Source organism: Zerene cesonia, chromosome 3, assembly GCF_012273895.1.
Source record: "Zerene cesonia ecotype Mississippi chromosome 3, Zerene_cesonia_1.1, whole genome shotgun sequence".
Taxonomy (NCBI): domain Eukaryota; kingdom Metazoa; phylum Arthropoda; class Insecta; order Lepidoptera; family Pieridae; genus Zerene; species Zerene cesonia.
In genome coordinates, this window is record NC_052104.1 from 7,848,014 (window position 1) to 7,863,374 (window position 15,361).

Sequence of the window (15,361 nt, forward strand, 5' to 3'; positions counted from 1 at the left end):
ATAAAATATATCCGTAATTGTATGAATATGGGGGTATAGTGTTAAAGATATATATAATTATCCACTACTTTTTATGTTTGTTCTGTAAGTAATTTCATTTAAATATTTTATATAACTGTATTTTTATGTTATTAAGATTTGATAACATCTTTCTTTGTCGCAAAGAAAAAATTAAATAAGCAAAAAATAACTTATGCATTTCCCGATCGTGCAATTTTCAATGTTTTTTATTTTTCAAGAATAAAAGGAGCGGATGCTTATAATTAGATGATATTAACTTAATAAAATGGTTGGTCTCGAGAAAAAGGTCACAGATAATAACAATTACTAACATCATAAACTCTACAGCCCTTGTGATACAAAAGTATTTATACATAATTTTCCATGAAAATGCACGGTAACCAGCGCCTCTGGTGGGGTGGGATCATTTTTTAGGACTAAAAACCACCTTCTGCTACTAAGTTATAAACTGAACATTCGATACGAAATTTTACGCTTCTTTGGAAGCGTTGTTGTATATTCATCATCATCATCATCATCAGCCCATATATGAACCCACTGTAGCGGACTTCCGCTGAGGGTTATCAATATAATTTATCAATTACGGATATTAACAATCAAACTAGAACGTTTCTATAGAGAAGATGCCTGGCTTTCAGTTTTAGTTTTGTAGCATTCAAATTCTCAAGAAACGGGTTCTTTTCTATTTTTTTAAAAATTCTTAATTCTGTATTTTGTATATTTTTATTGGCATAGGTTACCTACTTATGAATAAAGCACATGCTTTATTAAACTAAAGTATTATTCGAAATAATAAGTCAGTAATTAGCTAAATTCATTAATAAAAAAAACAGATGAAATAAGTTCAAATGAAATAAATTCTTACTATAAGTCTAGAACTGTAATGATGATTAAAAGACATTTAAAAATAGGACATTTTAATGGTTACAAAACCTCCACCGTCAAACCAGTTTTAGTTGTCAAAAACATGGCTTCAATCAACGGAATTTAATTGTGGCTTACATACGTCGTAAGTTATAATGAATGTTGAGTTTTGTACCATAAATATTTTCGCTTTTGTTTCCGATATAACAGTCATCAAATATGCTCACCGTTGGCAGATTTAGAAGTTAAATATCTTACATATTCAAGGCCATTGTTCTTTACCCACGTTTCAAAAAAGCAGGCTAAATTAATTTGTATTTGTTTTTTATTAATTCGATTAATAAAGGCCCAATTGGCGTGAATTGCCTAGTGTTTGATGGGAAAATAAATTGTCATAATTAATTACAATGAATTAGTAATTTAATGTTAATAATAAATTAATTAATTTCGAGAGAAAATATTAAAATATTGAGGTGTATGCACAAATAATGCAATCTAATTTTTTTTTTCGTTAGATTAATTATCGATGCTAAAAGCATTTTACGATATGTCATTACTGTATGACATGACATTGTTATCAATTGATATATATCGAAAAACTAAATCACAGAAACAAAAAATAATGTAATAATGACAATAAGTACTATTTTATGAAATTATATATGTACCTATAACAGTTACGTTACATTTATTTATTTAATATGATTTATAAATTTAAAGAATAAATATACAAACTCTTTACTTTACCAAAACGCATCAGGGAAGGGGTAAATCTAATCTGTTTATCAAAACAAATCAATCCTTGAATGCGAATCCGAAATATATATTTATTGTTTAGATAAGGATTGCTTGATCCTTGGTTATACATAAAAGTATTCCAATTCTAAATAAAATCTGATTCTCAACAAAAACGCTCAGTTCAAACTCTCTTCGGTTCTCACTTCCCTATGTTACTTATGTCTTATAGAAGATTGAGCATTACTAATATATTTCACAATATATTTGTGTAAAGAAATAACATGTGTAACATATTATTTAGAAATTAAAGACTTTTTAACGGATTTTTAAAGCGATTTATTCATTATATTATTAACCGAAACACGACGTCTCCCCCTGACCACGCTCGCTGTAAAGTGTTCGAAACGTCGGGTTATACTTGTGTATAACATATTGTATGAAAATTTATTTTATTATTATAATCCCTCTAGTTGCTATATTAATATGGCGCTCGTCCTAAAAATCATCATAGGTGTCATATCACTACGTCACTTAGTGAAGATACAGCTTGGTAATTGTGAAAGAATATTTGAAATCAGTCTAGTAGATTTTGTGTTAAAACATTACAAACATACATATATATAGACATACATATACATAGTTTAGACATGCTTATCTTCGTCTAAAGCACAGATAACATAATACTTTACTAGTAGTTTTAAAGGTTTATTCGAAAATCAAACAAAATACAATGTCTAATAATTTATTTAATAAAACAAAGTTACTTATCAACTCTCTATAACTAATCTACAATTTTCGTATGATGGTAAACTTATGTTTTTATTTTCATATTTTATCCAAGGACAAAGAAGGTTAAACATTGAAGTTATAACGATAGGATTATTTTTTTTTTATTTCATCCTGTTTAGAAATATTTAATAAACCTTTAACAAGGATAGAATATGAAACAATTTATATAGATTATAAAAGATAATAAAAATATGTCAAGACTAACCCAGCCTTCTATTATTTATATCTAATTTTAAGAAAAAAACAACACTTAATTGACAATAAACATTTTTAATTACATGTATTTTTTTTTCATTTTTCATTTATATATTTTTTAGAAGTAAACAGTCAGTAGAGTATCATTATATTTAAAATAAATAAATTTTGTTTACTGTTGAAATTAACAAAATAATATTTTACTTCGTTTCGATTAAATTTTAACATTTATAAAAATTAGATATGTGCTTTTTTTCATGAAACTTAAATGAAAAATAACAAACTTCCAAATCTAAATTTTAAATTAACTACAGGAACATCTTGCAAATATATATAGGAAAAAATAAACAGATACCCTCGTATTTTACACAAAAATGTTTATTAAAATGAAAGCGATCGTAATTTACAATGTCTCGATATAGTATCCGTCTTCATTCTGTTGCGACCGTCGGAAATTGTCCATCTGTACAAAGGATATAAAATTTGAATATAAGAAAAATGTCTTAACTTGAAATCACTATTAAATTATCTCATTAAAACATTTAAAATATCTTTAAAACAGCGTATCTCATGAACCGTCATAATTAAACAATTTAAAATTTCAGAGATTATGTATTTAAGGTGCTATACCAAAAAATATAATAAAACGGTTAAGCAACGGTTAGCATGATCACAAAGTGGATGGGTGACCATTTTTTCTGCAATTGCTCTTTACCTCAATTTTACGGTTAGTTGCGCGAGTCCGACTCTAATTTAACCGATTTTTGTTAAAACATGGAATAGGTTTATACTTATAGGTTATGTTGTTAGTTACACACACATACCCAATGTTTAACGATATTTCGTAGCTTCATCTTCATAATATCTCGAACGCCATTGTCTTCGCGGTCGTAAACACCTATGTAACATTAAGTAAAGGTAAATACATATTAATGTAATTTATTATTCATTCAGTATACAGTTCTGTTCACATAGTAATACGAAAAAAGAAGTCACTGCATTATTCTAATCGTCAATTTTAACACTTAACTTCAGGCGAACTACAAACTAGAAAACTTTTTTAATGCAACATGATAGAATCTTAACATAATACTTTATTTATAAAATTAGAAAAACATTGTTTGTTTTAATAAAATCGTACAGGAACTCAAATATTCTTAAATATATGAGTATTCAAAAAATATTTCAAAATATGAGTCTTATCTCACCACCATCTCTAACAGGTATGATGTCATCACCAGAAGGCAAAATTCCGTATCCAGAGTGAGGGTAGACCGGGTGTGGCGGAATTTCCTCTTGCCCCAGCTGACGACCCATTAGCTCCGAACTTGATGGCTACAAATTGAGTTCGAAGATTAGTTATGTTTGTGTGTATTGTGTGTGTGTGTATGTCGGCCTATAGATTATCATAATATATCTAAACACTAGTTTTTCCCGCGGCTTCGCACGCCTTAAATTCGAAGTAGTTCAATAGATGTTATTAGACATATAAACATATAATCCTTCTTTCTCAATTAAATAAAACTCCAACAAAATTCTCACTCCAACAAATTTAAGCATAAAAAGGGACGTAGGGACAGACAGAGAAAGCGAATCGTTACGAATATAGTATCCCTTTCGTAGACTCAGTTAAAAGTAAAAAAAGTATGTTTATTATTCATTCAATAACTTTAAGTAGCATACCAGAATTTTTAATCGTTCACAGATTTGAAAAAAAAAATTTACGAATTTGTTAATGATATGAATATTGAATGGAAATTTTAATAATTAATTGAGAATTGTGTTTTATTTATTTTTAAGTTATTATTATTTTTAAGTAATTTTTTGATATATTGTTGTATTGACGTTCGTAAGTGCCCCTTTGGGGTTTAAATCGAAATAAATAATTTTGACTTTGACGTTGAAAATCTATAATTCACAATTATTAGTGAAATAGCTTCACAATTCAGCCGATGGCGATCGGCACAAGTCAAACTTCAAGTTTGTTTGTTTGTTATGTTTACCAATACATCACGTGACTGTGGTTGAGACTACAAGGGCTTTGGTGTGTTTCAAACCGACGTTACAAAAAACGTAGAAGGTTTTCAAATCGATGGCAGTTTATATGCAATTGTATTGACGGGCTTCTGTCGTATGTGCATATGTGCTTGTTGCCATTTGAGCCCATTTAAAATCTCGAGTGGTGGGAGGTCACTTGGGAAGTTAGTGAACTTATATTATACATGAATTTTTGAAACTTGATTTAATTATTATATTATTTAAACTATATCTTTTTAACTAACTAACTAGTTAACCGATCTGTATTATTACATTTTCGTAATTGTTTAATCTGGTTAGCTCTATTTATAAATAAACGATTGAATTATCTGACGCCAACAAGGTAAAAAAGTGTTTTTTGGAAATTTATCTGGAGAAGTTTAATCCATGTCAAAACTTTTGAACCTACTCAAAAGACTGGATATTTTCGTCATCAATTTACAAAGGATACGTCACTGCATGTAAGTGTTAATTGCAAGGTTACTTATTTCAGTGCTATAATTATCATCGAAAGCAATTATTTTGAATAAAAATAGCTATGATTTGAATAATGTAAACGTCAAAGCAAAAAACCCTTCTGAAGTGGGAATTTTCATGTGTTAGTTATGAAGACCAATACCAACACAATCAAAACAAAAAAGGGTTTTTGTTCACAAATACCTTAAAACAGTTTTAATAGGTCTAAGATTCAAATAATACAGCCATATACATCACATATCTAGAATAGCAGCCCTATCGCTATATGTTCAGGCTAAGGTCTATTAGCTAAACATATTTAAAACTTTTGAAATTTCTTGAAAGTTCCAAGGGTCAGGTTGTTTATTAGCCGTAATATTTTATGTAGTATACTGTATAGTGTATTTTACATTCTCTTTGTTAGCCTATGTAATAGTAGTTATATTTGGAGTTTCGTTTCTGTCATAGTGTCTGATTATTGACATGATTTATCGCTATATTCACATAGTAGCTGCACGCCCCGGCTCCGCCCGGATAGTCGTTTATAGTAATTGAAATAGTATAATCTATCCTATCTTTTAAGTTGTATCAAACTGCAATAGTTTGCAAATTTGATCGAATATCGGTTGAATAGTTTAGGAGTCCATCAGACAGATATGTGGTAGTCGAGCACGCTTTGGCACGAATTGGGTCAGCTCGCACCGTGGAAATACCACACCCCACAGAAGACCGGCGTGAAAAAGCATACTGCTTTGTTTCGTTCGGTTAGTGAGGGAGCCAAAGGCCCTTATCCTTATCCTTCCTACTTTTTTCCTTTATTCCTTTCGTCAATCCTGCCATTAAATCCTATTCCAATGTGAAGTCGGCAATCCATTTGTAGAAGTGTAAGGTCTGCAATCGACCTTACGCCTTTCCAAATGTTCATGGGCGGAGGTAGCGCTTACCATCAGGCAACCCAACATCGCCATTGCCGACTATAACATAAAAAAAACACGTAATTTATATATATTAAGATTTAATGCAGTGTATTTATTCTCTATGGTTTTTAGTATAGCTATGATAATAGTTACATAGCAATTACCTGAAAAGTAAACAATAGTATTACAACATATATAACTATATAAATAAATAAATAACCAAACTTCCAACTTACATTGCCGGGTGAATCTCCAGACCTTTTCCCGTGACCACCGAAACAAGAGTGGCCAAATGCAGAACACCCACCTGGAAGAAAAACTACATTTTTAATTCGAATACGTTATAAAGTAATAATATATAAGCAAATTTATTTCGCGAGATATTTAAGCAAATACCGCTATGTTATAATCAATGTTAATTTGTGTTTTTAATTTACTATATTTTTACACAAAACTAGCTTCACACCCATACATTTTCTTTATCAAAATTACATTATTATAATTTTTGTTTTTTGCATGTGGTGATAGCCTACAAAAAATTGTACATTAAGATTGATGTCATGTATATTTGTTTATCTGTGTAACAATAACTAGTAAACCTTTATATATATTAACAATAAAAATTGCGACTTTGCAAAAATTTTCAACGCATTTAAAGTTTAAAAATATAAAGTAACAACATTAATAAAAACCGACTAAAATTTACAAAATCTGTAAACAGTACAATGAAATGGAAAGTGAAAAAATACAAATGTATAGAATCGTTTACGCGCCAAGCTAGCCCGTTATAATTTAAAAAGACAATTTTAGTATTCATGGCGTATTATGATAATGTTGATAAACATTGTCCCTGTTTCCTGCACATTCGTTTGTTCCATTATGTATGCGGAAATGTATAAAATTGTTTTCTGTTTCTGTATAAAAAAGCTCAGAAAACCGACAGAATAGTTATATGACGACTAAATAAAAAACGACGCTAGATGCTTAAACATTTACATGAACTGAAACAAACATTGTTAACATAGGAAGGAAAATCTTAATATATCAATACCTAATGTCATAAACTAATTCTTTTACTTATTGTCCCATTCACATATAAATGTTTCAGTACATGTAAAATATTCAAACATGGTTTGTTCTCTCACTCTAATTATTTCGTTTTCTATATCATACTTAGGTCCTTCGATTATAATGTAACATCGAGCATTTATTGTAAATAGTCTATTTGTACTCACAACTAAAACATTTCTTTAAAATAAAAAATATGTGAAACTAAAAATAAGAAAGCAAACGCGAGACGGACGCGCTTTTTCCAATAACCTAATTACTTTATTAAGACCGCTACAGGAAATTAATTCTTGCATACAATAACCACACAAAAGTCGTCCATGGCCTATATTACGTATATATACATAAACTACCTTAAATTCAGAGTAGTTTATAGGTCTTATTATACGTACAAAACTTCATCTTGAATCAATCTATCTATTTAAAAATCCCCATTGGAATCCGTTATATAATTTTGAAGATATAAGCATACATACATACAGACGCGGGAAGCGACTTTGCTTTATAACATGACATTAATAAACTTCAATAATCTGCTTTGATCATCCTTAACAAAATCAGCCTAAACTTCAAGCCGAAAATTCAAGTTGAAATAATCAAATGTTAAAGTAAAATCAAACTTATTACATTAGTATAAGGTGTATTTATTGCAATTACAAATAAATAAAAATGGTATCGAAAGCAATGGCTTTGGCTAGTTTGTCCCATATAGAAATAAATTAACATCAAAAGTCCATCTTGGGTGACAGTTTTTGTTCCTGATTTAACAAAAATATAGTTTTTTATAAGGAAAGCTGAAAACTAGCTTGATCTATTCAATTATATCGCTTGCTTTCATGCAAAGTATATATAACTAACCGATCCTTGATAAGTGCACAAAGATTGAATTAAATCTGTTTATTTATAGTGCGTCAAAATCGAGCCTAAAGGGAGTTGGCTACACACAAACATACAAGTAACACTAATAAAAGGGTATTTAATATAATGTGGCGAATGAATCTCTCTCAAATGCATAAACTCCTATTCATTTTACAAGAGGCTTTCACTTAGACTGCTTGGATTCTTTGAAATCATAATCATACATAAAAATATTTTTTTTTCTTTTGTTTCATATGCTAACTAAGGAGTCTATTTTAAGTTATCAGAGCTGAAACGTTCACGGCTTCTGCATTAAAATAAAACTTGTCATTAATAACGCTTTTGTAAATACTAGATCTTTTATTCACATAATCGTTATTCCAACACAAACAAAGGCTCTACGAATAAATTTGTACTTAGTATTTGTCTGAACGCAAAAACGGATGCATTATTCAAAACACCAATGCTCAAAACGGTATAGACATTTAGAATAATCAATAAACAATTAGAATAAAAACATTTTATTAGCTTCACCACATTAAAAACAATAAACATATAGATAACTAGCTGCACCCGGCAAACGCTGTTCTGCCTTACTCTGATCATTTAGGGGGATGAAAAATAGATGTTGGCCGATTCTCATAGATACCGGATAAGCACAAAGAGTTTCATCAAAATTGATCAAGCCGTTTCGGAGGAGTATGGCAACGAAAACTGTGACACGAGAATTTTATATATTAGAAGATAATAAATGACGTTTAGACTTAAAAACTACAAAACAATAATAAAAATAAAGTTTAAAAACTACAGTAAACTTAATGTGGCGACCTAAGTTTATCGTAGATTTTAGCTTTTTTTTTAGTTTAAATTTTATATATGTAAGGATCTTTGAATGTGATGTTTAAAACTAAAATCATTACTATCATTTCATTTGAAATCCTATTTCTTATTCATGACTTAAGTTGAAGTTGAAGAAGTTCGCAGTTTTACATTTTCTACTAAAATATAGCATCTCTAAGATGATATAACTTCTTGTATTAATCCAATGTAAAATGCGTTTATTTCTAGTGAATAATTGGTGTTTCTTGGAAACTCAATGTTTAAAATTAAAAAACATAGGACTAAATGTCGTAGTGTTCTTTGTACATTTATTATGCACTAGCGGTCCGCCCGGGCTTTGCCCGTGGTACATATATAGCCTATAGCCTTCCTCAATAAATGGGCTATCTAACTCTGAAAGAATTTTTAAAATCGGACCAGAAGTTCCTGAGATTACTGCGTTCAAACAAATAAACTCTTCAGTTTTATGTTAGTATAGATAAAAAGTAACTCATACGACTCAACAACGATGTTTTAATCAGGGATATTATTATTATAAACAAAAATCTATTTCTCCTTATAACCTGTACATTAGTATAGACTGCTATTGTGGCTATTTGAAAAGACAAAATGAAAACAATATCAGGAAAGTTAACCTTTAATTCTGAGGCAAAGTTTGTACGCTACGTAGCGACTAGCGCTCGCACCTCAGACTAATACCTCCCTTGAAACACTATATCAATTCTGCAAACAGCATTTTTAACCTCAATGTATGTACAAAGGGCGTTTCACCTTATTTGGACATATGCTTAGCTGGGTCCCTGTGTACACACGCCGTACTAGAATCTATGGTAATGTTAACATGGGAAAATACTGTTTTAATTAAAGAATATGTTTGTGTGCTTTTGCAAACATGGAAACAGATAAATGCATATACATCCCTAATAATTGTAAATACGAAAATAGTTCGAAACCCGACAGGACATAGGATAGTTTTTATCGTGGAAATCCAATGGCGACGAGAACCATGCAGGTAGGACCTCTAGAGGATGCCTTATCCTTCTACTATGCGGGCGAAGCCGCAGATAGTGAGCTTGTATTATTGAAAGAGAAAGATATTGTATAATACTTGACAAAGACCACTAATTATATATCTTCTCCGTACTCTAACTGAGTGTATTTTAATATAATAATTATGAACGTTATTAAATATGTCTTGATATTGCTTATACTAAATGCACTTTTATTAATATTAAATACTTTATCACAATGAACATAGTGCATAAAAGCCTCGGCAAATGTGTAAACGCATAAATACTAGAACAATATTGTAACGGAATTAGCATACCGCGGATTAATTTCAACCTGTGGTCCATTGTATGCGTTATATAATAGTGGATAACGCATAGTCGTGGATGTACCGGATTAGCTCTAGCCTCTAACGAACCTTACGATGTCGCATTTAATCTAGTTAGAGGTCCGCGATGTTACACAATGGGCTCGGCTGACAAAATATTTCGGGGCTGATTGACCGCAGTTATAAATACTTATACATTTATTCACGGCAACTTACAAAACAGACCAATTCATTTTTAAATTATGAAATACTAGCTGTGCCACGCGGTTTCAACCGCGTAAGTCAGCATCCTGTGGGAATGTCGGGATGAATGGTAACGTTTATGTTATTCCAGTTGTCCAACTATCTACGTACCAAATTTCATTGCAATCGATTTAGTAGTTTTTGGGTGAAAGAGCAAAAAACACTCACACACATCCTCACAAACTTTCGCATTTATAATAATATTAGTAGGATAGGATATGCCGAGTGCCGTTTTATTTACAAGTTAATACGGATTGATATTGGACAATAATGCATATATGGATTTGAAAACATTGGCGAAGACTTCTAAAATTATAATATTAAGGAGTCTCTGCTAAACTGCCGCAAAACACAAAATTAGTATGATGACGATGATTCCTCTACCATGACACTATGAATTATATTACTCACTTTTGAAATTATATAAATGAGGTAAGATTCCTTTTATTGACATCTAATTTCATTTTAATTAAATGCACAGATTTAAATCGAATGTCTTTCTAAAGCTTACATTCATAAACGGACATATCCTTTCTATCATCAGATTAAATATGCTTTAGTCGAAACATCATTAAAGAAGTGGAAAAAATGCATTGCTACGGTATATAAAAAGAACTGTTAAGAAGAGCTTTGTATGAGAATTATGTCCGCAATTGTTTTGCCGCTCCATAAAATTGAAATATTATTTGAAACTTGGTTTCAAAAATATGTATGTTTTAACATTTGAGTAGTTACTTCTTGTTTAAGCAAAGTCAATCATGGTAAATGTTATACTTGAAATATGCCATAATAATCACACAAACCTGATCAAAGGACTATCAAAGTGTCTTTAAAGAGAAATGGGCATAATATTGTTTTGATAAATTGAGCTTAAATTACGTATTCGAAGCATTAAACTAAAAATTCCATTTTCTACATCCTTTGATTGGGCACAAAGACTGATGAAAGGTGATTTAAATTTAAAAATTGCTCACACGTAACACAGGTAAAGCGTCAGTAGTCTAAACCACTGATATTTAAATACTAGCTGTACCCCGCGGTTATACCCACGTAGTACCTGATGTTATATAGATTAAAATCTTTCCCAATTAAGTAGCTATCTCAAACTGAAAGAATTTTTTAAATAATACCAGCAGTTATGGAGATTATATATATTTAACCAAACAAAGATACTCTTCAGCTTCACAATATTAGTATAGATTGTCAAATAAAAATATTTCAATACTAGACGCTCGTCCTGGCTCCGCCCGGATATCAAGATTCCTGTTTTATCCCAAGGGAGCGTTTAATAGGAATAAAAAGAATCCTATCAACCAAGTCTCTCATATCCTATCTATATAGCGAATTTCATTACAAACAAACTTTCACAATTATAATATTAGAATGATATAGTGTGATAGTGTGACGCAGTGAGCTTTCACAGGTCAGACACTCAGATCAGACATTCAATCTTATATCGTCAATTGTCCTAAAAACACGTACAAACATACGAGAGTATATAAGTAAAATGGGGGATTCAAATGCAGCGACATGGAAAGGACTTGAGCAAAAACTGACTCTTAGAACAATTAGGTCTAGTGCCCATGTAGGGTAAGACCTATGACATTTTACCTAGCATTTAGTTTAAAGCCGATTGTCTTCGCCTGAGTTGAGTTTCTTGCAAAATCTTAAGGATTTTTTACAGTATTAAAAACAATCCATTTTAATACTGCGGATTTATTTATCTCGGTATTCAATTATATTTGTGTGGTATTTACTTGCAATAAACATGTATGTATTATAAAATCAAATTTTGAAAATTCTAAATCGTTCAATTTAAAGCTTTTAGCGAGTGAAAACTAACATTAGTAGAAACGCCTAACATTTTTAATTTATGGCAATTGAGTAGCAAAAATTCTGCAATATATATTTATTTATAATAAATAAAATACACATCCTCATCTGTTCCTATAATGTTTATAGAAGTTTATATTATAGGTACAGCCTTTAATACAGTGTACACATTAATTTAAAATTTACCTTTGAAATTAAACAAATCTTTTGTAATATGGTTATTCTCTACAAGAAACGTCACCGACAGCCCTGGAACGGGGGAGGAGACCATTTCGAAGTTAAAATGGGAAAAACTATCCTATCAATACAAAAAGTACACGTAAACAATTAAGAATCGCCTTCGTTTTAAGATAATATAAATAAAAAACAGTCAAAGCATATAAAACATACTAGCAAATAAATTAACTGACAGGAAGGTACTCAAGCTCAATTTAATAATATCAAAGACAGTTCGATTGCAAATCCACGTTGAATCGGCACTTTCAGACTTCTTAAATATATAACAACTCGTCTGTCGTACGCTAAGATAAAGATAACACACGTGTTTAATAACTTTTATCCTCATGTACTTAAGATGACGTTACTTCAGAAAGTTTCGGAACGGTATAAGGAGCTATCTTTATTTTGAACAGGCTTTCCGCCCGCGGCTTCACCCGTCTAGTCAAATAAAAAGGTATATAGCTAAAAAAACTATCCTTTATTTTTCAGTCAGGTGTCAAACTATCTCTCTACCAAAAATGTCATTAAGTCTATGTACTTAAACAGACTTATTGTGTAACATATTATATCACATTCCTCCCTCTTTTCATACAGTGAGAGTATCCGAATTGCATAGTTCTAACAGCGGTAATGAACGGATAAATTATTATTGGTTCTACAGTTTTCATTCGCACGTTCATTCTCGAATATTCCAACACTTTTCTTAATAATGTTTTACAGGGACTAATTACATTTGGGATTTGAAATCCCATATCCATGGAAAGGGGATTGAGGACGTTAGATTTAATCGATTTTTCTAAAGACGAAATGAGGCGTCTTTCTTTTCAGGAAGATCGGAATTAGAAGTGTGTAGAGGAGTATATTTATTTTGATCCTTTACCCCAAATGTAGAAAAAATCTAACCGACCCAATGAATGTAAATTTGTTGAACACCCTTTTCACTTAGGGGTAACATATTAAAATTAAAATGATCAATCTATTTGGTTAAATAAATCGCTTTATGACAATTGACTTTTTTATACAAAGTGCTTTATAACTAGCAAGCGTAGTCACATAAAATATCAATCGCTAGCCTCCTTATGATCTCCATATACAAAAATCATATCACGAAATCGCTGCGTTGCGACGTGAGCAAATGTCATACAAACATACTGTTGCATTTATGATTTTAGCAAGAATTTGAAACAGTAACGTTTTGTATGCCTCATGCCATAATGAACCATACGTATAGTGTTTTTAAGTACATACATACGATTCATAGTTCTTTACGTAGTATATTTTTAATTTAATAGCAACATGCAATGCAGATTTAGATTAAGATCTACATCCCTCAAAACTCGTTATATACCTACATACAAGACTTGTTTTTACGTTAACTTTTAAGTTTTGCCATACTATTACCAAACTATTGTATTTTTTTTATTGTTATTGCCAATAAATGTATCAAAACGGCTAAACAATCACAATTTTACTGGCTATCTTTCCAAATATTTCAACCGACTTCAAAAAAGAGCAGGTTATTCGGATTTATTTTTTGTGTTTATTACCTCATAACTTTTGACTGGGTTAACCGATTTTTATGATTCTCTTTTTATTTGAAAGCTGGTGGTTGCCATGAGGTCCTATTACAATTTGGTCAAGTTCTGACAATATGAAGGTCGTATTTTGTAAAAAAATAATTATTTAACTAACATTCCCAAAAACGAAGGCCCCAATTCGATTGAACCTTTATTTTTTTTCTTTTGATTTTATTACTCGATAACTCCGTGGGTTTTCAACCAACTGACGCGATTTTTACTTGTATTTGATAGGAAATAGTTGTCATTTGTCAAACACTGTTTTCAAATTAAATTTACAATCTGAAATTAACAATAGACATTTGTATGAGAATACAGTAATATAATACAACACAGCAGGGCAATAGAGCTGTGGCTATGTAACACACATGTGTATTGAAGTCACGGGCTAAAAGCCAGTGAAACGTAAAGAAAAATAAAGTTTTCTAGCAAGAAGTTACAATACAATATATATAAATATATAATTATACAATGAGTTTAGTTTATTTATTGGGTTTCTAGAAGTTTTACACCGCAAGTCTAAGCCAATGGAATGGTTCCGAAAATCCTATATCGAATATTGTCCTACATGGACTAGATACTTGGCGAATAAATATGTTAACACTCAATACGTATATATGTATGTGTTTGTTGGCTATTGTGTTGGCTGTTACAAAAACATTGAAATTATCCAAAATCACACTGAAATTATAAATGTGAAAGTTTGTTTAGATGTTTGTCCATCAATCACGCTAAAACTACTAAACGGATTTCTACAAAATTTTATACACAGACAGGGTATGAGCTGACTTGGGTGATAGGATATTTTTATCCCAATTAAAGGTTTTCTTAGGATAAAACTTGTTGCTTGAACTTGGATCTTGATATCTGGGCAGTGCCGGGACGACTGTCTAGTATTTAATAATTGAATACATTTTACGTAACTTCAGCTTATGTTAACGCAAACAGATTTCTGTGTGTTTAGAGGCATCATTTGGCTAAGACCTAAAGACTCTTTGGATAAACAAGAGTTGTGAAAGTTAACTATAACTTCTATTTTAGAACAAAACTTTTGCTGCATGCCGTTAACAATTCCTCTTGGTTTTAAAAGCAAACAGTGGCGGTATATTTTCCTTGTGACCCCAATTTCTAGCAGCTAAACTGAGGCAAGACTAGCCTATAGGTAGGCATATGATTTGTTTTAGTATACATTAAATTTTTCGGATATAAAACACTAGAAATTTATTATACAAGAATATGAAACACTAGATAGTATTTACTTTATGCGTGTATAATTGTACCATCCGTATATTATACCATAAATACTTAGTCTGGCCATAAATACTGTTACACTTAATTATAAAAAAATATTACATTTGAATTTCGAATCT

The 15,361-nt window shown here is 30.7% G+C and overlaps 1 protein-coding gene across 1 annotated transcript in view; it reads right to left on the bottom strand.

Moving 5' to 3' along the window:
• Positions 1–2,861: 2,861 nt before the first annotated feature.
• Positions 2,862–15,361, bottom strand: part of LOC119838368 (neuropeptide CCHamide-2) — a 27,369-nt gene continuing 14,869 nt past the window's right edge. The window contains exons 3-6 of the mRNA XM_038364297.1: positions 6,254–6,324; positions 3,816–3,942; positions 3,432–3,505; positions 2,862–3,070 (exon numbers count right to left, since the gene is read on the bottom strand). Coding sequence (XP_038220225.1) covers positions 3,011–3,070; positions 3,432–3,505; positions 3,816–3,942; positions 6,254–6,324 — 332 coding nt within the window. The 3' untranslated portion in view covers positions 2,862–3,010. The remainder of the gene's footprint in view (positions 3,071–3,431; positions 3,506–3,815; positions 3,943–6,253; positions 6,325–15,361) is intronic.